General features: G+C 40.5%; 1 protein-coding gene across 1 annotated transcript; it reads right to left on the reverse strand.

Annotated features, from left to right (window-relative positions):
• Nucleotides 1-879: 879 nt before the first annotated feature.
• Nucleotides 880-21,085, reverse strand: KCTD18 (potassium channel tetramerization domain containing 18). The gene is made up of 7 exons (XM_053918928.1): nucleotides 20,953-21,085; nucleotides 18,416-18,649; nucleotides 16,865-17,076; nucleotides 14,654-14,847; nucleotides 13,600-13,694; nucleotides 5,846-5,948; nucleotides 880-2,490 (listed from the first exon to the last, which is right to left on the reverse strand). The coding sequence occupies exons 2-7, from the start codon at nucleotides 18,573-18,575 to the stop codon at nucleotides 1,986-1,988; spliced, it is 1,269 nt and encodes a 422-aa protein (XP_053774903.1). The 5' UTR covers nucleotides 18,576-18,649; nucleotides 20,953-21,085; the 3' UTR covers nucleotides 880-1,985.
• Nucleotides 21,086-27,144: the final 6,059 nt, after the last annotated feature.

Here is a 27,144-nt window from a genome sequence, read left to right on the forward strand (position 1 = left end):
ACTACTACATAAACTTACTCCTCCAAAGTAATAATACTGAATCACTATAAAGCATGTTTTCCTTTTTTAATGTTTATTTTTCCCAGGAAGAACAATGGGTTATGATGAGTTACTCTTTCATGTTTAGAGGTTCTGGTAGTAAGAAAAATGTGTTTTCATGTGAAACTAACCTGAACCCCAAAGAAAGTAAGGTTCAAGGTAATCCAACATTCTGAGTATGACTTTGACTCCTGATACTCACCACGGACCATTTGTTGCTCCCCACCTCAGCTGCACCTTAGCCCAGTAACCATTCCCAAAATTCCCTTCCTATAAAGGCTAACCGTGCCAACTAGGCTATACCTTAAACTACTTGATCCAAAGAAACAAAAACTGTTGACTGAATCACCCATGATTAATCTTCAACGTGTTTCCTTTCCAGATAAATGTTTATGATGTATAAAATAAACATGTTTATTAGTAATATAATATTTTCTGATATAAATCAGCGATTCAAAATGTCCCAGATCAAGCAATACTAATAATGTCCTAACTAGAAGTTCTCAAAATTCACTGTCATCTGTGATATTTGGAATGTCTGGATTCTCTATACTAGTATTTTTTCAAAAGTAACTGAGTATTTTATATATTCTACAAAGAATATCACTCATGACTCTTCAGTTAAATGTTTTTGTTGGTTTTTATTTTTTTAGCCAAATAAACCATCTCCTTTAAAAGGCTATTGGTATGTGGATAGCTACCAAAACCGGTTTAATTATTCCATATATTACCTACCCAGGAAAGCAATTCTGGAAGCACACACCTATATAAACTGACAAGCTTTCAAACTACTAAAGGGCTCCAAGGCTTAAGAACAAGTACAGTAATAGAAAACGGCACTTTTTATGGAAAAGTTTTACTTTATTTTGTAAAATAATGTTTTGAAATACTTTACTCTTTCAAAACAATACAAGTACAATGATAAGCACTAGGTAAAAAGTACCCTGCTTCATGAACTTATTTTTAATACACTGAAGGTGGCAATATGTGATCCAATTGTAAAATGTAACATGTCTGTGTAAACACACACAACTGAACAGTTGTGAGAAAGAGGATTAATCAAAATATTGTTTAAAAATATTAAATTCAAGTTATGTGGATATTTTATGCATAAAAATCATATTGTATAATCAGAGACTTCTCAATGGTCATTTCTGAAAAACAAAACTTAACTTTAGTTAAAAATTAAACTTGCAACTTCTCTTTTCCAAAGTACTTTTAAAACTACACTTTCAAATTAAAGTATTTTAACAATTTATTCCAAAGAGATGTTATATAGTCCTTATCCCAAGAAATCTTCCTGTGATGTATAAATAAATCTGCTAACAGAAAAAAGAAAAGCCAATCTAGAAAAGAAAATAATTTAATTAAGTGAAAGCCAAAGTGTCATCTCAAATTACCATTTTTCTCCTCCCTCTCATTTCTTTTCCTGCTGCCTTTTGAGACCAGAGTGACTTGCTGGGAGTTCACCTTGATCTCCGCTCTCTCTCACATCTCTTGGCTGTGGGGGAGCTCAAGGAAGCATTAATACACCCTCTCTATTTCAGCAAACAGGAAGATCTAAGCTCAAAGTCACTCCTACACCTGGGCTGCAATGAGTAAGATTACAACAGTGCCTGAAATCTATACCCAGTTCAGCAACAAAGTAAGCTTCTCTAGTGGTGTCTGCTCCACGGTTTTGTTGCCTTACTACCAATTAACCATTCAAAACAATAAAAACCTGAAATTCAAATGGTGTATAGACAATCATTTAAAAGTTGGGAAAATGAGAACTAACTACAGCCCCAACCACCCATAGTCTTCCCTCATCCATTCTTACAGCACACGATTTATTTTTCCCACAATTATCCTAAATAGAAATACTAAGTTTTCACCTCCACTACATCAACAAACAGTGTCACTCCGGCGTGCCAATCGGGTTGGAAGCTCTGGAGGCAAACGGGGCATCAATCAGTCCCGCCCTGCAAGTTTTCGGTCCGCACATCCAAGGCAGGCTCCCGGGCCTCTGGCAGCGCTGGGGTCCCCCCGGGCCTCGCAGCTGAGCTGGCGGGCGGGGAAGGCGCCGGGGCACACAGGGGAGTCCGTCTCAGTTTTATCACGCGGTGTGGGGTGGCCTTCTTGTCGGAGGGCAGAACCTTAGCTGGAGGAGGGTGTGCGGCTCCATTTTCAGCACCCCGGGTCCCGTGGAGACCCGGGGAATGCCCAGGTACCTCGGCGCCCCCCGGGGACGCAGCTTTAGGCAGTGCGGAGCGCCGAGCTGTCCTCCTGCCTGAAGACTGGTTTGCCAGGGCCGGGGACCAGGCCTGAAGGGCACTGCTGGGAGGCACCCTGACTGCAGCCGAGTTCTTGACCTTAATTTGGGTGCTGGTGGAAGGGCCCAAAAACCTGACAGGCTTAGGAGCCATCTTACAGTTCACACCTTCTTCCTCTTCGGCAAAGGCGGCCAGTCTCCTGCGAACACAGAAGCAGGACACAGTCAGCAGTCACGTGTTCAGTAGCTAATGAAACCATCTCCAAAGCTCGCCTTTAAGGAGAACTGGAAAGGTGTTCATCAATTAGAATCAAGAGGTTTATATGTCCCAACAGACCTCATTTCTCATCTCCCACCAAGGTCAATAAGTAGATTAGCAAGTTTATAAAAGATTGCTTCAACTTGAGTAGAAACACTTTTAAAATCACATATCATACCAACACACTAAAATTGGGAAATGAGATGTTACATGAGAATTATACCACATGTTCCCAAAAATCCTAATGTGATCCGGAGGATAACCAGACATATCCCGAGTTGCTTTTCCCAGAACAGTAGTTTCAAGAGATTTACTGAAGGGAAAAAAAGAAAAGGGTTTCACAGTCAAATAAACTTGGGAAATGCTGCCGCACACTTTATTCTCCTCTTGGAGCGCTGAAATCTGTACGAATGCATGGAGGATTCTGGGAAGGCCTACAGGAAGGGCACCGGTTTAACTTGGTTGGATCTGTATTTCCCAAGCATTCTGGAATGAAGCCTTTGGCACCCAACAAAATTAGCATTCTAGGGACACATCTGGGGAACTGCTAGAACAGTCAAACCCATGGCAGGGTTAACGATGCTTTTTGAAGTTGAGAAGTAGTGAAGATTCCATTTTGAATTCTTTGGAATTCAAACATTCCAAATGAGTTTTCCCTTCATTATAAAAGGACTAAATGGGGGAACACTGCTTCACATGATCTTAAAACTGTCAAACCACCACTGTCAAAACCCTGCTGTTCCTTCCACTGCTGCCACCAGTTTTACTCCCAGAAGGCCACCTCCCGAACACAAAGTGTAACAGAAGCCCTCCAAGTGGTCTGCCTCTCTCCCAGCCTTGCCATGTTTCCAAAGCAAAGAGAACCCAGCGAGCTCCGATTCTCGGAAATGGGATCACAGCATGGGGGTTAAAAATTGCCCTAGGTAGGAAAGAACACACATGCAGTAACCCCTCCTTATCCTTGCTCTAACTTTCCATGGTTCAGCTACCCACAGTCAACCACGGTCCAAAAGTACCAAACGGAAAATTCCAGAAATAAATAATTTGTAAGTTTTAAATTGTATGCCATTCTGAGTAGTGTGATGAAATCTCCCACCATCCCAGGCCCTGTATCCAGCATTTCCACACTGTGTATGCCCAGCTGTCCTTATTATCAGATCGACTATTGTGTGCAAATAACCCAATTTTACTTCATAATGGCCCCCAAACACAAGAGTAGTGATGCTGGCAATTCGGATGTGCCAAAGAAGAGCTGCAACATTCCTCCTTGAAGTAAGAAAGTGAAAGTTCTTGACTTAATAAGGAAAAAAAATATATCATACACTGAGGTTGCTAAGATCTACAGTAAGAACAAATCTTCTACCCATGAATTGTGAGGAAGAAAACAGAAATTTGTGCTAGTTTTGCTGTCAGAGATCAAACTACAGACGTTAGGGCCACAGTGCGTGTCACACACTTAGTTAAGGTGGGTGGAAGACAGGAACAGAAAACATATTCCGACTGAGGGCAACACGTTCTGGCAGAAAGCACTGAGCCTTTATAAAGACTTCAGCCGGGGGTGCCCGAAACGAGTCACAACAGGCCATTCACTGCGAGTAAGGGAGGGTTACACCGACTCAGGAACAGGTGTGCACTGAAAAATATAAAAATTCCTGGAGAAGCTGCGTCTGCTGAGGGAGAAGCTGCCGCCACATTTCCAGCAGAGTTAAACAAGTTTTAAGGAGAAAGGATACTATCCAAAACAAGTCTTCAAAAGCAATGCAACGATATGAGAATATCTAGGGTTTGGTACTATCTGCGGTTTCAGGCATCTGCTAGGTGACTTGCAAGTCATCCCCCATAGATAAGGGGGACCACTGCACGAACATAACTAAATTTTATCTGGTGAATCAGATGGTTCTTTGGGACCTCACGAGTGCTTTTAAGTCATCGTTATCGTTACCCTGTGGATGAGTCAAAGGCAATGCCTAATCGAATCCCAGAGGAAAGATGATGGCACGGAGAAGAGCCTCCAAGCACCACTCCTGGGGCTCTGTTTTCTGCCCACGTCCCGCTAGACTTTGGCCAGACCGGGGTTTTCAATCCGGGCACGACTGCCGTTCTGGGCCGCACAATTCTTTGCTGTGGGGGCTGCCCTGCCATGATTCTAACTGTGGGGGGTACATTTAATGGTATCCCTGGCTTCTCCCTACTAGATGCCAGCAGCATTCCCCACTCCACAGTGTGACAACCAAAACCGTCTCCAAACCTTGCCAAATACTCCCCGAGAGGCAAAATCGCCCCCAGCTGAGAACCACTGCTCTATACCCAAATAACATTTGCTAAATATAGTTCAATGGGCAAAAGAAATGATAACAAAAGGAGGTCCTTTGAGGAAAAAATGTCTGTTTTAACAAGAGTTGAAAAACTACTCAAAACTGAATAAACTCAGCATTTCTGAGAAAGATCCAAGAACATACGTAAGAGAACATTCTGAAAGTCAAAGGGGCAATGAATCAAGTTCGAGAGCAGGTGGTCAAGAAATCAGAACATCCAAAAGCCGTGAATAATTCCCAGACTATAAAAAAGACAATTCTAAAATGTGTTTAAAGCACAGTGAAAGCTACACATGGGGAGTGAAATTAATGCTAATAATTTTATAGAATTCAAGAAAATACCATTAAATTAAAATGTTATTTGTGGCAATGAGAGGAGAAAAAAAATTCAGAATAAGTCACAAGAAATTTCAAATGTTAAGTCTAATAATAAATACATTTTTTGACTATTTCCAATAAAGCCAGGATTTCACTTTTGTGGGGAAAACTACCACAGCATTCCCACTGTGTTCACTAGTGTTATTGAAGTCACATTCCCCCTAAAATAATGAACTATAACCCAGTTTTAGATAATTATTTGCACTTTTTACATAGTTTCGGTAACTGTGAATTTATCAACATTTATATTTGGGTGGTAAGGCAGAGTATTAACCTATGTGATTAATAAGCTTAGTAAGGTCAAAAACTATTATTCATTTCCCCAATAAAGGCAGTAAAAATATAGGTCACAGATTGAAAAAACAAAAATCAAAACACATCAAACAGGCCCTGGCTGGTGTGGCTCAGTGGATTGAACACCAGCCTGTGAACCAAAGGGTGGCTAGTTCGATTCCCAGTCAGGGCACAAGCCTGGGTTGCAAGCCAGGTACCCAGTGGGGGACACATGAGAGGCAGCCATACATTGATGTTTCTCTCCCTTTCTTTCTCCCTCCCTTCCCCCTTAAAAATAAATAAATAAAACATCAACAGAGCACAGATAACCTCTTCCGAATTGGGGCCATGTGACGCAGGCTCCCAAGTAAAGGCCGCTCTTCCAGAGTCCAACATTCTATCAGCTCGTGAGGCACCCGCCAGTAGCTAACACCTGGAAGATTAAAAAACATAATTAAGAGACCCTTTGTCCCCTGCAAAATGTTCAGAAACATTGTTTCGTATAACACAAGCCAGAGAGTTTGAGGTTCCTGCCTCCCATCTGACGCAGGGAGATGTACATAGAAAGTGGTCCCACGAAAACCCTGGGCAGCAGCGGCGCAGCTCATGGCCTGGGTCTAGGAAGCGCTGGCTGCCAGCCCCGGCTCTGCCACTGACAAGCAACGGGTCTCGTATGGGCCCTGGGCAGCCGGGTGTGACGGTTAACGCGGGGAGGCTGCGGAGCTTAGACAGGCCAGGGCTGAATCCCACTTCTGTCACTCACTAATCACATGATCTTAAGAAAGTTATTTCACTTTTCTGTGCCTGAATTTTCTCATCTGCAAAATGTTGACAATTATAATATATACCTCAGAGGTTTGTTGTGATGATGAAATGAGGAAAGAAATGTAAACCGCTCAGGACAGGGCCTGGCACACACTCGGCACTCATGAGCTGTCAGTTACCTGACAATAAGTCAGTGTGGGTAGCGGCGTAAAGACTGGCCGAGGCGGCGGGCGCAGTCTCTAACACTTGCCCTGTCTACCCTGTTGTGTCGGTGTGACCATCAACTCAGGTAAACCTTGTGAATCACTCTGCAGGAATATAATCACACCATACGAATATGAGGTATCACTACCCTAGAAGCACCTTTTCCGACACGAATAATCTGAGTTAATGTGTTAAGCCAAAATTCCAGTCAAATTCATTTCAATTTTTAAATCTGATATGTTTCTAATTGAAAGCTGAAAATATATTCTTATGAACCTTAAAAGCATTATGCTAAGTGAAAGAAGACAGACACAAAGGTCACATATTATGTGATTTCACTTATAAGAAATATCCAGAATCCACTGAGACAGAGAGCAGACTAGAGGTTGCAGGGGCTGCGGGCAGAGGCGAGTGAGAAGTTACTCCTTAATGGGTAATGGGTTCCCTTCTGAGGTGAAGAACACATTTTAGAACAAGACAGAGGTGGTGGTTACACGACATTGTCAATACGGTGTATGCCAGTGAGATGTACGCTTTAATTAACTGTTATGTGAATTTCACCTCAATTTAAAAAAAAACATAAAAATTTATATAGAGATTCATAAAGAAAAGCTTAAAATGTTGAATAAAAATTGTTCAGCATTAAAAAAAAATAACCGTGAGTCCCAGGAAGGGCCTTGGTGTCTTCTTTTTTATCATGAAAGGTCTGGTAATAATAAACAACTTAGCAAGTTGAGCATATAAATAATATATTATAAATATGTCCGATACTCAAAGAACTCTCTGAACCTCATTTTAAGAGAATAACTTTCTGGAACTGCTTTATAATGCTCCCAAACCTACTTAAGCTACAAAAACATTCCCAAATTCATCCATGAAGGGTTTTTTTTTGTCAGGTTTATTGAAAGATAATTAACAGAAAATAAAAATCCACCCTTTTTAAAGTGCACAGTTCAAGGACTTCTGATGAATGCACAGTCATGTAATCATAGCACAGTCAAAACAGAACACTTCTATCACCCCCAAAAGGTCCCTCCCCTCCATTCCCGGGTTTTGTCATTTCCGGAGTGTCATACAAATGGAATCACACAGTCTTTGTGTCTCGCTTCTTCAGCCTGATGCTGTGAAGGTTCATCCATGTTGCTATCATTTCTTTTCATGCTAAGTAGTGTTCCCTTGTGTGGATATACCACTGTTCGTTTTTAAAACTTTCACTTTTTTCCTACCAATACAGTTATTCACATTCATTGTATAAAACTTTGAAAATATTGGGAAATATATATAAGAAAATCAAAGTCACTTCTAATCCTAAAATTAGGAGTCATGATTTATGTTATTTTGGTATATTTCATTCTAATCTTTTTTCTATTCATATGATATGCACATAATTAAACTTGACGTGTAATTTCCTTTCTTGCTTTTGACCAATTCTCTTTTTCTCATGAGCATTCATCTATATCAGCAATTTTCAAACTTTTTCATCTCATGGCACACATAAACTAATTACTAAAATTCTACAGCACACCAAAAAATGTATTTTTGCCGATCTGACAAAATAATAGGTACAATTTTGATTCATTCAGATGGCTGTTGTTGCATTGGCTGTTATCATTTCTTTATTTGACAATATAAGGAAAAAGAGGTCAGTGCCCCTTACTAAACAGTCAGGTATTGCATGTTTTAAAAATTATTGTGGCACACCAGTCGAAAATCCCTGATCTATGTAAAAAGTTATTTAAAATAATTTAAATAGGTATACTATCCTATGAATGTGCCAAAATGTATTTAACCTTCTATTATAGAAATTTAGAAGACTTCCAGTCAAGATGGGCATATGTAAACACGGCTCACCTCCTCACACAACCACATCAAAATTACAACTAAACTACAGAACAGCCATCACTAAGAACCATCAGATATCAAGTTGAATGTAAGTCTGACAACTATGGAATTAAAAAAACCACATCCATCCAGACTGGTAGGAAGGGTGGAGACACAGAATGGGCTGGTCCCACATCCATGTGTGGTGGATAAAAATTCAGGAGGGATATCTTGGGAGCGAGGAGTCCAAGTCCCACACTGGGTCCCCCAGCCCAGCATTCCAAAGCCAGGAAGATAAGTCCCCAAAACTTCTGGCTGCAAAACCCAGCAGGGATTGAGTCAGTGGAAGAAACTTCTAGAGTCTCAAGCAGTTCCTCTTAAGGAACCCACACATGGACTTACTCAGACTCACTCCCTCTGAGCTCCAGCAGCACGGTAACTGCTTGAAAGGTACCAGTGGCACACAGGGAGGAACTGATGTGTCTGGCATCAAGGCAAGAGGTGGAGGACAGCTTTATCCCAGACAGAAAGGTAGGCGGAGGCCATTGTCCCTTTTCTGAACCCTCCCCCAACAGAGCCACAGAGCCGGTAGGCAGGTGCCACACCTGAGACTCCAACAATCTGGCTAACACTGTTTGTCCCACCCTGAAGATCCCCTGAAACTCTGTCCCACTCAACTTATGGGGCCACCCAGGCTGTTAACAGTGGCTTTTCCATATGAATGGCTGGTCTTAGCTCATGCTTCACAACTTCCTAAATCCTCTCAAACAAGAAACAGTCAGCCTCAGTCAGCCCCCAGCCCCTGTACCTCTTGCTAAGGTGCCCTAGGTCCACCACCAACAGCAGCCAGCTTTGGATCACAGATCAGCTTTACCTGGTAACCTCCAAGCCCAGCACAAGGAGCAGCCATCTACAGATTGCTTTATAGTTCGTACAAGGTGGCCCCGGGCAGAGCACACATTGGGGCAGACCTTGGCCTGCACCACTTGGGAAACCCCAGAGCCTGTGAACCCAATGGAGCGCTACAGACCACATCAGAGCAACACCGCCCTGCCCCTGCACAGCTGATCCTCCACAGAAGGCAGAGGTTGGTGGTAAGTGGTCACTGCGAATCCTTGCAGCTGACTGGTCTGGGTAAATCCCTCCCATTGGCCTGCCAACAGCAATCAAGACTCAAATACAAGAGGAGCGTGTACACAGCCCACACTAAAGGTGCACCTAAAGAGACCAATTTGGGTGACAGGGGAGATTGTGCCACTAGACCCTACAGGACACCTACTACATTAGACCACGCTACAAAAACAAAGAGTCATAGCAACTCTACCTAATACACAGAAACAAACACAAAGATGCTGCCAAAATGAGAAGATGAAGAAACATGGTCCAAATTAAAGAGCAGATAAAAACTCCAGAGAAAGAACTAAACAAAATGGAGATAAGCAATCTATAAGATGCAGACTTTAAAATACTAGTTATAAGGATGTTCAAGGAACTTAGTGAGGACCTCAGCAGCATAAAAAAGATCTAGTCAGAAACAAAGGATGCACTAATTGAAATAAAGAGCAATTTACAGAGAAACAACAGTGGAGTGGATAAAGCTGAGAATCAAATCAATGATTTGGGACATGAGGAAGCAAAAAACAAATAAGAACAACAAGAAGAAAAAAGAATCCAAAAACTGAGGACTGTATAAGCAGCTTCTGGAACAACTTCAAGCATTTCAAAATTCACATCATAGGGGTGCCAGAAGGAAAAGAGAAAGAGCAAAAAATAAGAAATCTATTTGAAAAAATAATGAAAGAAAACTCCCTAATTTGGTGAAGGAAATAAACATGCAAGTCCAGGAAGCACAGAGAGTCCCAAATAAGATGGATGCAAAGAGGTCTACTCCAAGACACATCATAATTAAAATGCCAAAGGTTAAAGATAAAGAAAGAATCTTAAGAGCAGCAAGAGAAAGGCAGTTATTTGCCTATAGGGGAGTTCCCATAAGACTGTCAGCTGATTTCTCAAAAGACACTTTTCAGGCTAGACACAAGTGGCAAGAAGTATTCAAAGTCATGAAAAGCAGGGACTTACAGCCAAGACTGGTCTACCTAGTAAAGGTATCATTTAGAATCAAAGGGCAGACAAAGAGCTTGCCAAACAAGAAAAAAACTAAAAGAGTTCATCATCACCAAACTATTATTATATGAAATGTTAAAGGGACTTATTTAAGAAAAAGGAGATCAAAACTATGAACAATAAAATGGCAATAAATACCCATCTATCTACCAAAAATTGAATCTCAAAAACCAACTAAAGAAACAAGAAGAACAGAGACAGAATCATGGATATGGAGAGCATTTTGATGCTTGCCAGATTGGGGGCATGGGGAGGGAAAATGGGTGAAGAGGTGAGGGGATTAAGAAGTACAAATAGGTAGTTACAGAATAGCCATGGGTATGTAAAGTACAGTATAGGAAATGGAATAGCCAAAGAACTTATACGCATGACCCATGGACAGGAACAAAGGTGTGGGTAATGCCTGAGGGAGTGGGGGGTGCTGGGTGGAGGAGGACAAAGAGAGAAAAATTGGGAGAACTGTAATAACATAATCAATAAAATATAATTTAAAAAGAAATTTAGATTGTTATTTCTTTACTATTATGAGTAATGCTTAACCAAACATCTCTGTTCATAAGCTTTTTCTGCATATGATTATGTCCTTAGAAGTAGAATTACTAGGTCAAAGAATATGAACAAGTTTGATGCAACTGAGATGTACTGATTATTTTCATAAAGTAATGTTAACTTTTACTCCTGCCAAGAATATACGAGATCTTTACTAATATGGTATATAAAAAATAGTTGTCATTTAATGTATATTTCATTGATTAATAATGAGTTTGAACCGCCTGCCACATGTTTACTTCCCTTTCTGGGAATTTTATGCTCATGAACCTTGCACATTTATTTGTGTTAGGTATGGAGCTGATTTTCTAATAAATTAAAACAAACCCTCTCTGTATTAATGATATTCTCTTTCCAGTTAATGTAACATTGTTCATCCTAGTTTTTATTGGTCTTTAATTTTATTTTTAAGTCAATACTTTAATATTATATAATCAAATGTATTAATCTAGCTTGATTGTTTATTTTAAGCTTATCATTTCTCTCCCTTTTACGAAATCAATTATTTGCTTAAATTTCCTTTTAGTTTATTATAGTTTCATTTTTCGTTCATAAATATACCTGGGATATTCTGATAAATGATGTGGTTAAAGTTGTTTTTTTCTCAAGCATACTGCTCAGTTATTTATTAAATAATATCTGTTTTCATTGTTATTTAGTCAATCAACTATGTGACTTTCTTATTACATAGTATTTTTATTCTTATGACCTTACTGGGGTTTAGCATTGAACTATGCATCTATTTTTATACCAAAAACACATGGTTTTTATTATTATTATCCATAGCATGTTTTACTACCAGAGTTATACTCATCCCTCCAATGACCTCTATTTCCTAAAATGTTCTTGGCTATTTAACCTGTTTATTCTTTCCAAGGAATTTTAGAATCATTTCAACATTCCCAAAGAGTTCTACTGGTATTTTGGTAGGAATTGTGTTAAACTTACTATGTAATCTAAGAAGATCGGAAATCTTTATAATATTCAGATTCCCCTTCAGGATCATCATATGTTCCACCATAATCTGCATGTCTTCTTTTTTTAACAAATGGATTGATAAATACATTTTAGCAATTTTATTCATAAAACACTCAAGCATTTCTTAGGGCAGTCCTAGTTATTTTTTGTTTTATTTATTGCTATAGTGAATGAGATTTCCCACTATAATTTCTAATTAATTTATCACAACTAAGCTGCTCTATGTTTACATATGTTGTACCCAGCTATTTAAGTCTACACACCTCATCATTTAAATACATTTATTTGATTCTTTTGAGTTTTCTCAAGACATATTGTCCACAAATAACAGTAATTATCTTCTTTCTTCCAATAGGTCATTCTCTTACTTCCGTTCCCTGTCTTATGGCTTTCCACAGGCCTTCCAGAACTTTATTAAATAACAGTGCTGCTCCATTACATGCTTTCTAAAAAGTTAAAAGCAGTTGCTCACTTTGTAAAAGTCAAGGATCCTAGCTCTCTGCTCCAGCTTCCTAAGTCCTAAGCCCAGCCAGGCCCTCCCGAAACCTCCCAGGCAGCCCACCAGTCCGCCAGTCCAGAGGCACAAAAGGAGACACAGAACACCATGACGTTTGCTCCTCAACTTAAATCCAAGTGTCTCAAAGTCAGTTAAATCTAGAATAATAAGTTTGAAGAGAACAGCACTTCTCTCATTATACTTCATCCTGTCTGCTTGAGGGGTATGAAAAGAAAGGAGGAAGGAACAGAAGTGAGGATGCAAACACGGGGAAAGAAAGAAGAGTTGGCAGGGGGGAGGAACAGCTGACGTAGTTTTAAAAGCCTCTTTTACTCCTTTTATTCAATTTTACATGAGTGGTAATCATTGTTTCTATCGGCTTTTAAAATCATTTAAGGCCTGAGATGTGTGCTATTTACCTGTGGACCCATTTTTCGGATTTAGCATAGTGCTTGCCCTTAACACTCAGCAAATGCTTACTAATTAAGGGGAAAAAACAATTGGGCATAGGACAGCTAATCTTCCACGATCCTGAAGCAAACAGCATGGCCTCTCTGAGACTCAGTTTCTTCATCAATAAAATGGCAAATAGCATAAAAGGTTGTTTCAGGATTGAGATACTGAATGTTAAATACGTATCACACTGGGTATTAAACAGCATTATTATTATCAATTCTCATGTAAGTAGTTTGGTAAAAATGGCCAAATTTCCAAGTGTGCCTTTAAAGGTTATTTTAATTGTTTTATAAGAGCTCTTTAGACATCTTACCCAGCATTATTTTCATTTTTTCTCTCTCTCTCTTTTTTTTTTTTTTTTGATTATACATTTTATGCTTAATTTAGAGGTATGCTTCCTAGGACAGTGCTAGGTACACAGATGGCTCTATGTAAACTCTTGTTTAATTGAACTAAATAAGCATAACTAAGAGAAGCATGTTAGGTGACTGAATTATAAACTATTAATAATATCTAGCATCAGGTTTAAAGATTTATAAATAAATTATCTCAATGTTACCATGACATGACAAATACTGGGACACACACACACAAAATACTTTCTCAAAAAGAGAAACGATCATTTAAGCTTACTTTGCCTTACTAAGCATAAGTCCACCTTTGGCCATGAAATAAAAAAATTGTACTGTACCTTTTCCTTCCCAGGCATCAAAAGCATCCATCATTTTCTTCAGTTCTGCGACTGAATAATAACTCCAAATGTACTGAACATTATTTCCCGCCTCTCTAGAAATATTGCAAAAGGTAATGAAAATATACTGCCTGGGTATAAATGTATGTGTACATGTATGTGTATGTATGTATATGGCTAATAGACAATAAGTGCTTGCTCATTAAGGAAAAGGTTTAAGCACACATATATAATACTTATACTATGAGTATAATATACTATATGAATATACTAACCTACATTTGATCTCTTTTATGGTAGTAAAGTTTTTATTGATTTCACAATATAGACCATGCAGACAAATCAACAAATCTTTAAATACCTTTTCTAAGAAATCACCTAACTCCAGAAAAGTTAGAAAAGACTCAACTTTGACTAAAATTGTCCTAGCACTTTGCCAGGCACTTACATACCCTATACAGAAACATCTCTACCTGTAAAGAATTCAGAAAATGATGACATATTTAATCATCTAAAAAACAAACTCATGTGATCATGCATCAATCACTAATATATGTTCCAATCCAGTATCTCAGAGAATTTAATTTTTTTTTTTTTTTTTTGCTAAGTGAATTGACCAGTGTAACTAAGATTACAGGGAAAATATCAAGAGAATCACCCTTAAGAATTTAACATGTCCTAGTCATAGAATTTTAAGGCTGGGAGAGACCAAGAAAGTCTTTCATCATCTCTCAGAACAGGACTCCAAGACACAGGCCAGTCCTGGGTCACCCAGAGAGCCTGCTGAGAGCCCAGAGATTCCCTGGCCATTGTGTCTGCCTGCAGACCATGGTCGAGACATGGCCCATAGCTTATATACATGCAAAACGGTCTTAATTATAACTCCTCATGAAGCAGGCCTATCCCAACAGCTCTGAAGGCTCATTTTGCCTGTTGAGAGGTGTTAATGGCCTCTCCCAGTCAACCAAATATTCCATTCAGTAATACCTCGCAGAAAAGGCCAAGACTTAATTTTGTTCCTGTTTCATTTTTAAATATGGAAATATGGACATACCTTTTAAAGATGCTTTTACTGTGAATTCTTCCTCCCAGCTGCTTATCAATAGCATCTGTTCCGTCAGTTTTTGTGGAATACACACCGATAATTCTACTCTCACAGCTGGCACCAGATGTGTTAAGATAGTGGAGAACCCAAACTGTTGGTTTATTGCAAACTAAACCATAAGAATCACAGAAGTCTGTTAAAGCCTGGAGCAAAAAATATATACATATCAATTTGAATTTAATTCTAGAAAATAATTTTTAATAAAAAAATTAATTTGCTGTTGCTTTCATGTAAAGTTGCAATTTCAGTTGGTTATAAGGGAAATAAAAAGATTATACCTAGTCCTTGTGCCTTTAAAAAGCAAATATGCATATGTTGAATCTGGGATGAGGAGCAAATCACAAAAAAAGCACCACCCAACAACCCAACACCTTTTCACCTAGAGAATCCTTTTCCACATGGTAATTACATTTTATTTCAACATCATTTTTAATTTTAAAATCTTCACATAATAATTAATAGTTAGACCTTTTTACTTTTCCTGTCATTTTCCCCCAAATTTCCCATTGGACTCAATCTTCCTTTCACCTTCTACTGACTAGCTCCATGGTTGACACTTATTTTTAAATCCAAACCCAATCATGGATTAAGCAGATTTTAACTTGCTCTTTCACGCTGCAAAATATCAGTATATAATTCAATACACAGTATCTGAGCTCATTTGGCACTTATCCACCTAGTCATTCATTCACTTGAATATTAAGTATCTGCTATGAACTGAGCACTGTCTGAGGTCCTGGAGATTCAATGGTGAGCAAGAGACAGGGTCCTGGCCCTCGTAGAGTTTACAGCTAATGCGGAAGACAGACATTAAATAAATGCTACTAGGTGAGCCCACGAGGTGCTATGGGGCACAAAGCAGGAGGGCTTTGCCCAGGGGGGTGGCAGGGGCCTTCCCTGGGAGAAATGGCATCATTATTGCTGTAAGCACACGGAGCACAGGCACTTTTGTCTGTTATATCCCAAGTGCCCGGAAGAGCCTGAAATAGTGCCTGACACAAAGGAGACACTTAATATTTACAGACTCAGTGAATGAAAATAGGACCCTGCTATGTCTTGCATTTTCATTTAGTATCACTATCTAACTCCTGTATCAGTTTTTAATTTTACTCACACACTTTTCACAACTGTATTATAAACTGTTTGAGGACAAGAATTATATGTTGTACTTCTTTGTGTCCCACACAATCTCTAGAACAGTGCTCTGTGCGCCAACATTGGAAATAAACGTGTTGGCAGACAGAATGAAGGTATGCATGCTGTGTCCTTTTTGCAGATAAACCAGGAATAAAAGACTCCAGAGTTGAGACTTCAAAAGAGGAATGTTAACCCACCCCAACCTTCCAGTCAAGCTTTTTTAGCCACATTCTGCAGATGTGGCAAATTTATTAATAACTTCAGTAGCAGAACCCATACAATCATGCAAATTCCTAAAGGGGATCTGGAACCAAATCAACTTCCTCTCTACATTCCACAACCATAGTATCAGATTGCTCTCCTAAAAACTGATACCCAGATCAAAGAATTCGTAGCAATTCTTTTCTTAGATGTTCAAAGGTGGTAATTAATAGCAAACATAATACTTATCAATAAGGCAAAAACAGATAATTAAGTAGTAAGATCTTTAAAATGTGAATTAAAATAGAAGCATCCTTAAAAAGATTTACTGATCTCAAAGTGAATTAATCAAACATGTTTTAACTTAGTGACAAACTCTAAACTCACTGAATCAGGTAAGAGGTTTTATACAATCTTTTTATTTATTATGACCATTCTTTTAAAAAACCACTTCAGTAAAAAAATAATACCACGATACCCTCACATACTACAGTATTGCTCTTAATTTCAAAAAGAAAAAAACTTCAAGAGAATAGTTCTATAAAATAGCCGTGAAAAAGTGTTAAATCTTCAATGAAGAATATAAACTCCATAAACTTTTGAGTAGACATGTAATGCACCTTCCTAAAATAGAATTTTGGCCTTAAAATGACCAGTAGTCATTAAGAAATATGTCTTCAAAAATTACAAAAAGGTAAAACTGACTCATATTTGGTTTATGTGAAAACACAGGCTACGCAACATAATACACATTGCTTTGTGCATAATAAATATATATATGTACACATATATATATTTTAAAACTTAAGAAAATGTCAAGACCTTTTTAAGTTCTATATTTGACCTTAAAGAATATGTCTCCATTTCATTGGCCAAGTGGTCGGACAGGCTGTACGGATATGGGATGCCAAAGTAATCAGCCTCTTCCTGTAGAGCAACGCGGGTTTGCTCATCTGTGGGAATGTGAACTTCTCCATGAAGATAATCCAAAAGGTATTTAAACAGATGTCCATCACGGTCAATAACACAAGCCCCTAGAAAATATTTAGTTGAAAAATAATTGCACAGATACATATGACCATTGACAAAATTTCAGTATGTCAAACTAAAATCAGACAGAGATAGAAATGTTTCTCACAAGAAAGTTTGCATCCAGCGTTCAAATAGGTTTAGTCAGACGTGGTGATCTTCTGCATTCTCACCTACCATACAGGAAAAGGTATTCCGAGCTCCATCTGGAATTTTGGATGCAATGACCACATTCCCACTATGGCCACTGCAAAAGCCATGGAGACCTCAAACTGCTGGTAGAAATGGAAGCTTACCCCTAACTCCAGTGCCACTGGGCCAGGAAAGGCCTGTGGACTTCCTCTCTAGTGAGGGCTTGCGGGGCGCTTATTACTACGTCCAGTGTTTGTGTTGATTTGTAGCACTGACATATAAACCCAGGGTTCCCAGCTCCAGGCATGCCATGTATTTGGATTTACTAGATTAGTCCTTTTGTATTGTGAGAATGTAAACTTTAAAAAACAAATGCTATGCTGGTACTACTTTATAATAAAAGGCTTTTCTTAGGCAATTTAGCAGAATTTTAAAAATCACTTCTGTGTGAGGTTACTCAGTAATTCCTTTTCTCCCTTGATTAGTTTAGAAAATATGATATTAAGAAGGTAAAAGCTGGGGATGGGACAAGAACTCAATCTCTGCTTACCATTTTCAACGGCAACCTTTCTGTCCAGATGGACATCAAGCCCTGGGCACCAGCCCTCGGGGTTTCCCATGCTTTCTACTGCCATTCAGCAGGCAATGCAATCTCTCAGGACTCAGGGTTTACTAACAGCCCCTCATGCTCATGAGCCTTCAATCCCTCTCTTCCAACACAGATGCGGGAATGGGTACCATGAGTCCCAGAACCTCTAAAATGTGCAAAAAGCCTTACTTCCAGCTAGACTAGGTGATGGGTTTAACACTAACTATACTAACAATGACTACCCTGTTAGTTATGAGGGCAACTACTTTTTCCGGAGATACATACTTTTTAACTTGAAAACCACAGAAAGAAGCTAACATATTTAATCAGCTGCAATAGCTTTATCCATGGAATTGCATGAATGTAACAACTTTCAAAATACCATTAATCCCTGTAAGTAGGTCATGGCTGGCCTCTACACATTCTCACTTTTTTGTCAACTTTCAGCAAGAGCATCACAGATTCTAGAAACTGGTATTTAATAAATCTCTATACAGTCCTAATGAACTCACTAATTAGTAAACTAATCTAATATCTGTAATTAGGAAAAGCAAAGGGAATTTAAATTAGACTCTTATTTTAATGAATATTCATGATCATGCTTACAGACTGTAGATACTTGCCTGATTCATCTGTTTTTAGAGGAAAACGACCACTGAACATGGATGCCAGCATGGAGTCCTTAAATCGGCACAAGGACTCACGCCTGGCCGTGTAAATACAGCCACCCACGTTCAGTCGAAGAATATCCAACATCTCTTCCTCTGCCTTGTGACCTTCCATCGCTCCCACCGACACCTGAATTTTTGCCTTGAAACTTCCAGAAACTGTAAAACAATGGTGGTCCCGGTCCCCCTCTGTAAAAACAAAGGACAATCACCACTGACATTTCCAACAATAGATAATAAAATAAATACATTTTAATGTTATTTCAAATAAATTCTTCAGTACTGACGATACTGAATTGAAGGACTTTATACATGAAAGAAGTTTGAGATATGCTGAGAATCTGGAAAACTTTAGCTCAAACTATTACCACCTAAATCATAGCTGTTGAGATGACTGTTTAAAGAACTGAACAATGTATTACGTGTCATATTTTGTCAATGGTAGGGTGTGCTTATGATCTTCAATATTCCCATATCTCTTTAAACAACAGCAAGTCTGAGGGAGCTGTCCAGACTGCAGAGGACACGCGGAACACGAGATGAGGCTGCTAGGCTCTGCCGCTTACTAGCTCTGGGACCTCGGGCACATACTTTGTCTTCCTCTGCCCGTGTCCTCCCCTACAAAATGGAGGTAGGGATGGTGCCTTCCTCCAAGGACTATCAGAGGAACAATTGACAAAACATATAAAAAGCATGTGGAACAGTCTGTGGCTTAATAAATGATAAGCATTACCTATAATGACACAGATTTTACCATAAGCTGTATACTAGGGATTTGGTGTTGGCTCTGGAGATTTAAGGAAACAAAAGAACAGAAGTTACTACAATAAGAATGGTAATTGTACTTCCTAAGTTAGGTAACTAAGGAAGATATAATTACCAACTGAGATCAGAATCCCAGGTATGCCAGTAGTCAGACTGGTCCAAAAGAACAACAAATAACATCTGTAAGTCATCTGATTTCTTCATTCTAAAATGGCTGAAGCTTTAGAGAAGTTTTAAGAATTTGATTTCTTAACTTATCCTGGGAATGGATGAACCACGGGTGATTGTGGCATTTCTATGTAACCTAAAACAACACTGTGACGAAAACAGTACTCCCAAGTTGAGATCTACCACATCTGCACATTCCATAGCAAGTGTAAAACGAGCTCAACTGCATCCATGGCAATTCGCTTTTACTGTGAGATCAGTTAAGACCCTTTCATAGATGCTGCAATTTATCCAGTCTCCCATGAAAGGGGGAAGGAGACCGTTAGTCTGAGGAAAACCATGTGTGTCAAACACGGCCAGTTGACAGAAACTATTACAGGGTCCAGCCTTCAAAACCCACTTATGGATGTGACTTCTTGCGCTACTTATCTTATAGGTCCTGGCGGCAGCCCCACAATGATCCAGGTAAGCGAATCACTGCTGAGGCATGAGACGGAACTGGTTCATGCCGCCCCAGTTACCAGCTCCCTGGAATCCTATCTATTCTTCAGAGACCCAGGCAAACCTCACTACTTGCATTACCTTCCCAATCACCCCCAAGTTAGAATCTTTGCACAGCTCTCAAATATACTTGGTACCTCTGTCTACATTTTACCTCACTTGTTTAATCTCTAGTTTGGGGGAGTGTAAGCCCCTGGAAAGCAGGGCCTGTGTCACTCTTAATAATTCCCATTTACTGAGTGCTTACTATGTGCCAGCCACCTGGCAGACATTACCTAATTCACACAAATGCCCTGTTGGACAGGACTTACTGTACCTCTTGACAGATGAGAACACTGGGGAAAGAGAGAGTGGTATGTGCAGGGTCCATACTAACGCTGCCCTGCTAGTAAGTGATGGAGATAGCTCCAATCCAGGTCAGCAGGACCAACTCCGAGCTCTTACTGCCTCACCCCAAGGCTCCTGACCCAGGCACTGCACTCTGAGCATCACTTGAGCACAGCAGCACACTGAGTGCAAGGGTTTGGGAGACATCCCTACCTCAGTCAGTCTCTCCTAAGGCAGAGGACCATTCCCATTTCAAGTCCAGTCACAGTGCCCCATCCTCAAATGCACCCACTAAGGCTCCCTACTGTGTCGGAAGTGCCTTGCTCTCTGGGGAAGTGTCCCCAGAGGGCGGTCCTGTGACTGACTCCCTGTATCAAAACCATCAGGAACGCCTGCTGAAATGCAGATTCCCGGGCCATGGCTCAGAAAGTGGGAGGAGTCAACAGTCCGCCCGCAGACCCACTGGGAGAAGCATTGCTCAGGGAATTCGCACTTCTCCAACGAGGTGGGATGAAAAGGGCTCGGGACCCCAGAGGGCCGCGCCGGAGTCTCCCCGCGGCCCGGCGACCACGGAATCCGCCCCAAGCCGGATCCCGCGGTCCGGGCCGCCCGTCCTATCAGCGCGGCCTGGGCTCTTGCTCGGGGCTCCCTGCCGCCTCCCGGGCCCGCAGCCCACCCGGAGCCCAGATCTCCGCATGGGCGAGACCGGGTAGGCAGCCTCCCAGACTGACCTGCGGCCCGCCCGGCCCTCGGCGCGGCCGCCGGACACTGCGGGGCCCCCACTCGGAAGTGAGCGCCTCCTCCGTGGTTCTGCAACTCTTGAAGAAGCGCGGCCCCAGCGGCGCCCCCGTGCGGGCCGGCCCAGTCTGCAGTGGCATCCGGGACACGCCCCGCCCCGCCCCTAACTGGTCCCTCCCAGCCAGCGCCCCGCCCCCGGACTGGTCCGCCCCCGCCTTCTGCCTCCGGACTGCTGCGCCTGGGGACTGGTCTGGTCGGGCGGGGAGTCGCTGCCTGCTGCGGGAAAGGAATGGCCGGCTGAGAGACACGGAGTGGACGCCAAGGCCGTTACGCCGCTGCTTTTACATAGGTAGAAAAGAACACCACAGTTGCGACTGTCCGCGGTCATTTCATGAGTGACAAAGAGTTAGGATGAGTTACCCCCAGATGAGGGCCCTTCCCGCAAACTGGGCTGCTCAATGCTAAGATTTATTAATATATTGCACTTAGATTCTAAGTCCGTTTGGGTAGTATTTGGGGTTTACAGAGCTTTTTCACACAGAGCATTCTTGTTTAATCTGTGAGGCAACCCTATATTTTCATTCCCATCACAGCAAGGAAAATTGGGGCAGGAGCAAACATTTATCGAACACTTCTGTACCACCTGGCATTCTTCCAAATCCTTTGCATACACTATCGAATTTCCTATTAACAATAACCCCAAAAGACTTCTTTCATTTTCTAGCTGCACCCTACCTTATGCAAAAGACTGCTAGACATTTCAAGAATAAAACACAGTCCTGTTTATAAGGTCCTTTCCCAGAGTCCAAAAAACAGTCAAACCTCCGTTCTGGAAAGTCTCCCATCTTGAACAATTCAGTTCAAAAAGTGATTCAGTTTCTGAACAAACACTCCTTGAACAGTCTTCTGGAAAAAAATTAAGTTCGAGAACCAAGCTGCCACTATACTTGGTTCTACTATAATTAGTTCTTAATTCCTGTGGGTCCTGAAGGGGAATATACAATGAGAGGTAAACCCACCTACCCCCTCAGATATTAATAGCCAGGTGAGAGTTGGAAGGTTTGGTCTCTAGGAGTGAAGGGCTGAATATGGCAATGTCCCTGATGCATCACATGGCTTAATATTATAATTCACAATGATTACATAACAGTTATGAATTATATTCACCAAATAGCAACACATTTAATTTTTTATTTGTTGAATAATTTTTAGAGCGAAACATCAATTTGTTCCACTTATTATGGATTCATTGGTTGATTCTTTTACATCCCCTGACCAGGGATTGAACCGGCAAACTTGGCATATCGGGACCAACTGAGCTGCCCGACCAGGATTCAGCAACACAATTATAAAGCAAAAAATCATAGGACATGTGAAGAAACATTGATATAAATACACTAGTAGTAGGAAACTTTAGTATGTCACTTTTAGTACAAACAGACCAAACAAGCAAAAAATAAGGAAAATAATTATAGATGTAAATAGCATAGTCATTAAGGCAGATCTTATGTATATGCTTACTTTATACCCTGAAAATAGAGAATACAATGGTAACAATGAAGGTAAAGTGTTTCCGAATGAAGTTATCAAGAAACGTACAAACCTTAAATGAGAAAAACTGTAAACCTCCCCTGAATGATACAAAATGGACTTGAACAAATGGAAAGATATTCCATAATATAAAGATATGTTTTTCTCTAAGTTACTTTATAAATTTAATAAATACCAATAAAAATAACAAGATTTTTATGGAGCTAGACAAGTTGACATTAAAATTCATATGGAAAAATAAAAATGCAAAGATGACCAGGAAAACAAGAAAAAGAAAAGTTTATGAGGGGAAGCTAACCCTCTCAGTCATGAAAATACACTATAAATCTGGTTTGTTTATCTACTCATGGTACTGGTAGACAAATAGACTAAAAGGCCAGTGGAGTAAAATAGAAAGTTCCAGAAATAGATCCAAATACATATGGAAATTTGATATGTAATAAACATGGTATCTTGAATTACTTGGGAAAAGATGGGCAATTCAATAAATATTGATAGGACAACCGGTTTGCCATTTGGAGAAAGATAAAATGAGACCAAATTTTCACACTGTAATCAAGAATAAACTCCAAATGGACCACAGATATAAATGTCAAAGACAAAACTATATAAGGTCTAGAAGGACATATGTCTTTTTCTCTTTAGCCTAATGTAGGAAGACTATAACTATCAATCAAAATTCAGATGCAATGAATAACATTGATAAATTTGACTATGTTTTAAAACACTTTTGAACAACAAAAAATAAACAGAGACAATTTACTAACCAGGTAACAATTTCTCCTACACACACTTCTCAAAAATATGAAAAGATATTTAAATTCACTAATCATAAGTGAAATGCAAATTAAGTCTACTCAAATAATACACCTCCAAAAGTAAGACAAAGTTAGTTATTGTAGTATTATTTGTAACTGCAAAATATCAGGAAAAAACCCCCTAAATTGCTATGTAGAGGAGAGTATGTGAATAAACTGTGACACATATCTACAATGGAGTATTATGAGTCTGTAAAAGAAAAGAAAACAATGAGGTCATTTTCTATGAACTAATGTAAAGTGATTTCTAGGATATTTTTTAAGTGAAAAAGACCAATTGCAAGAGTTTTAATAGTGAAGCAGGGTGCAGCCAAGAGGAGGGCCCCAGGAAGGGATTTGTAATGGGGTCCGGGACTCGGGGTGTCCAGGAAATATTAGAAAAATGTATGTAGGATGTCTTCACCCCCACAGGCCTGAGCCAAGGGGGATGGGACACATGGAACAGGGCCATTCAGAGCTGTTTTGGGTAGCAAGAGCTTTGCAGCTAGCCCCTGGCACAGTCATTTAACATATCTATAACCTTTAACTGGTTTCATGGATGTGTTAAGTAGCTGTGGCCGTGCTTTGAGCCAGGGGGATGGGACCAAATTCCACCCAGGATGGGACTGGGAAGTGGCTCCCCCTGGTTACAGGGCCTGCGTGAGAGCGTGGAGATGATTGGCTCCATGCCATGGGGCCACACCTGCCCAGACTTGCTGTGGCAGCCCAGTGAAGCTGGAAGAATGCAGGGATGCTGGCAGGTGTAGCTGACTGTGGGAGGAGTCAGAAATGGGGCTGCAAGGGAAGATGGGCACTGGGATTTAAACCTAGGCCCGGCAGCCATAGAATAGAAGAGACCATGCGGCTCTGAAGGATAGAAGAGACCATGTGGCTCTGAAGGAGAGAAGAGACCACGCGGCTCCAAAGTAAATGGGGAGGACCACAAGGTTTTGGGGGAGAAGGAGGAGACCACGCGGCTCCAAAGTAAATGGGGAGGAGACCATGCGGCTCTGAAGGAAGGAGAACCACGAGGCTCTGAAGCAAGTAGATAGATAGAGGTCCATGTGGTTCTGAAGTGGGGAAAAGGACCACGCGGTTCTGAAGGAGAGTAAAGAGGACCACGAGGTTTTGGAGTGCTTCCTCTTGCCACGCGGCTTAGGCAGCAGGAGAGATTTTGCAGCCATAGAAAAGGGGAGAAAGGACTTTTGCTGGTGGACCATGAGAAGGTGCCTCATGGCTTTGGATTAACTGGAGATTGCAGCAGCCACACAGCTGATGGTGCCGGGAGCCTGAATCACGGACTTCTACTTCTTTTCCTGAGACACAGTACCCCAGACTGGGCACAGGGAGAGGGAAGGACTGTGCATCTGTGGGTATTCTAGAGGACTTTAGTATCTATTGAAGACATTAGGTCATTATTCTAAGTTTGTGTAACTTTTAAATAAACAATTCCTTTCCTTTTCACCAGTCTCTGGCATTGAGAGACGTCTTTCCTCTGGCGGCGGGCATTTCGAACCTAGCAGGTGGGCGTGGGGGAAGGAACCTCCAGAGACAGAAAGGCAGAATCCTTTCTGTAATAATTTATCGTGAACCACCCCCTCCCTCTGCTCTGTAACAATAGTACGTCACTTTTTGTATCAGAAAGGGTGGAAAATGAGAAAACATACATTTGTGCAAACAGAAACACAGGAAGCATAAACAAGAAACTATTAAAGTTAATTACCTACAGTCGACTGAATAATAGCCACCCAGGTTCTAATCCAAGGAAGTTGTGAATATTACCTTATATGGAAAAGGGTCTTTGTAGCTATCATTAAATTCAGTATCTTAAAATGGAGAGATTATCTGGGATTATCAAGGTGGGTCCTAAATGTAATCACAAATATCCTTATAAGAGGCAGGCAGAGGGAGATTTTACTGCAGGCAGAAGAGAAGACCCTGTAATGGAAACAGAGCGAAGCCAAATCAAAACGTGTGCTTTTAAGCATGAAGGAAATGACCCAGAGTCAGGAATGTAAGGAATGCAGCTCTGGACGCTGGGAAAGGCAAGGAAACAGACTGTGCCTTAGGGAGCAGATCCCTGCTAACAGCTTGATTTTAGCACCTTAGGACTCATTTGAGACTTCTGGCCTTCAGACCTATCAGAGAATGAATTTCTGTTGTTTTAGACTACTAACTGCAGAAATTTGTTACGGCAGCAATTGGAAACTAGTACAAGTGGTTAAGGGATTAGGGTTAGGAAAGGAATAGAAGAAAGGAAAATAGGTGTGATGCTTTTGAATACACCTATTTATAAAGTTCTGACTTTTGAAACTATGATAGTTACTATTTCACATAGCAAAATGTCAGTATAAACATACATGTACATAAAGGTAGAGAAAAACTCTAAAACTATGTACAAATAGACCAAAGTAAACCTAACCATATTCAGATGAATAACATAGTCACGCTGAAGAAGGGGAAACTAGTGAATCCAGGTAACTTGAGCTCTACATACCCTTAAGCAAAAGATTTTTTTAAAGAATAGTAAACAAATGTTCAACTCTAGTTAGTCAAGTTTTCACAGAGTTATGGGTTAGAAAATCTGCAGTTATGAAGGGAAGTAAAGTTTTGCCATCTTGAAGCTGCTTTTAGGAGGTATTGATTTTAAGCTGTTTATTAAGAAACAAACTTAGTGACTTAGACCCTCTCCCCTTTCCTGTCCAAGAGGAAAGACAGAGAAAACTACCTCTGGGAAGGGAGTTGTATGAATCACTTTAAGAATCTTTGCCCTAGCAGGAAGACTCCAAGCCTATTAGCTAGACACCCCCTGATATCGCACTGTTTCTGAGTTGCCTAGCAACAGTTTTCCTGCCATGTACATTTCTCTCTTTCTTATATTGCCCACTGTCACTTATGAAATCTAATACTCCATCCTCCCATCTTTTTCCTATGTCCAAAAATATCTTATATACCCAACGTTGCCTCACTTTCTTTGGACTTCTTATGGAATTTTTTTGACTATGTGAATTCCCCATGCGCATGTATTAAAACTTGGTTTTTTTCCTTTACTCTGTCTCTGTCAATTTGATTTTTGGCCCAGCCTAGATGAACTTGGAAGATGGAAGGAAAAGTATTAACTTTTTTTTGGCCCCCACATTACTTTCTGTGACTGAGCAAAAACTAAATATTGTATATATCATTGTGGGGAACCCCGTCCAGCGGAATCCTCCTGGTTGCAGATGAAATGAGTCATCCTGGACACAATCTGTTCTAGTGGGAAAGCGGGGTGGCGATTCCCTGTAGTGGAGAATGCCCAGAGCCTTCTCCGAAACGGCTTTTATTGGGATCAGTATGTGTAGGGGCGTACAGCATGCATGCATAGCTCATCAATCAGTGTCAAAAGGCTATAGTTATAGAAAACAGGTATTATCTATAGATAACAATTGAAGGAACACAGAGATCTGCCTCAGGTCAGGGTCTGTTAGACATGCCTACGCCAGATGATCTTTAAGATGTATTTCATGAGATAAGGAATTCATTCCTTATGCCTTGAACTTAAACATACGGTTTATAACAACAGAGCCATACAAAGCAAAACAAGCTTCAAAGGGTACAATGTATTCTTCAGGCCTGATTTCCCATGGGAACCCTCAGTGTTGGTATTACAGAACAGACCTGGGGAGGGGAGGTGAACAATATACTATTACCGAATGGACCCCACCTTCTGCTCCGGGGTCCCCCTGCCCCATACTACTCCACCTTTCCCACCTCCAGGGAAAGATGTCTCTCAATGCCAGAGATTGGTGAAAAGGAAAGGAATTATTTATTTAAAAAGTTATACAGACTTAGAGTAAT

Source organism: Desmodus rotundus, chromosome 2, assembly GCF_022682495.2.
Source record: "Desmodus rotundus isolate HL8 chromosome 2, HLdesRot8A.1, whole genome shotgun sequence".
Taxonomy (NCBI): Eukaryota; Metazoa; Chordata; class Mammalia; order Chiroptera; family Phyllostomidae; genus Desmodus; species Desmodus rotundus.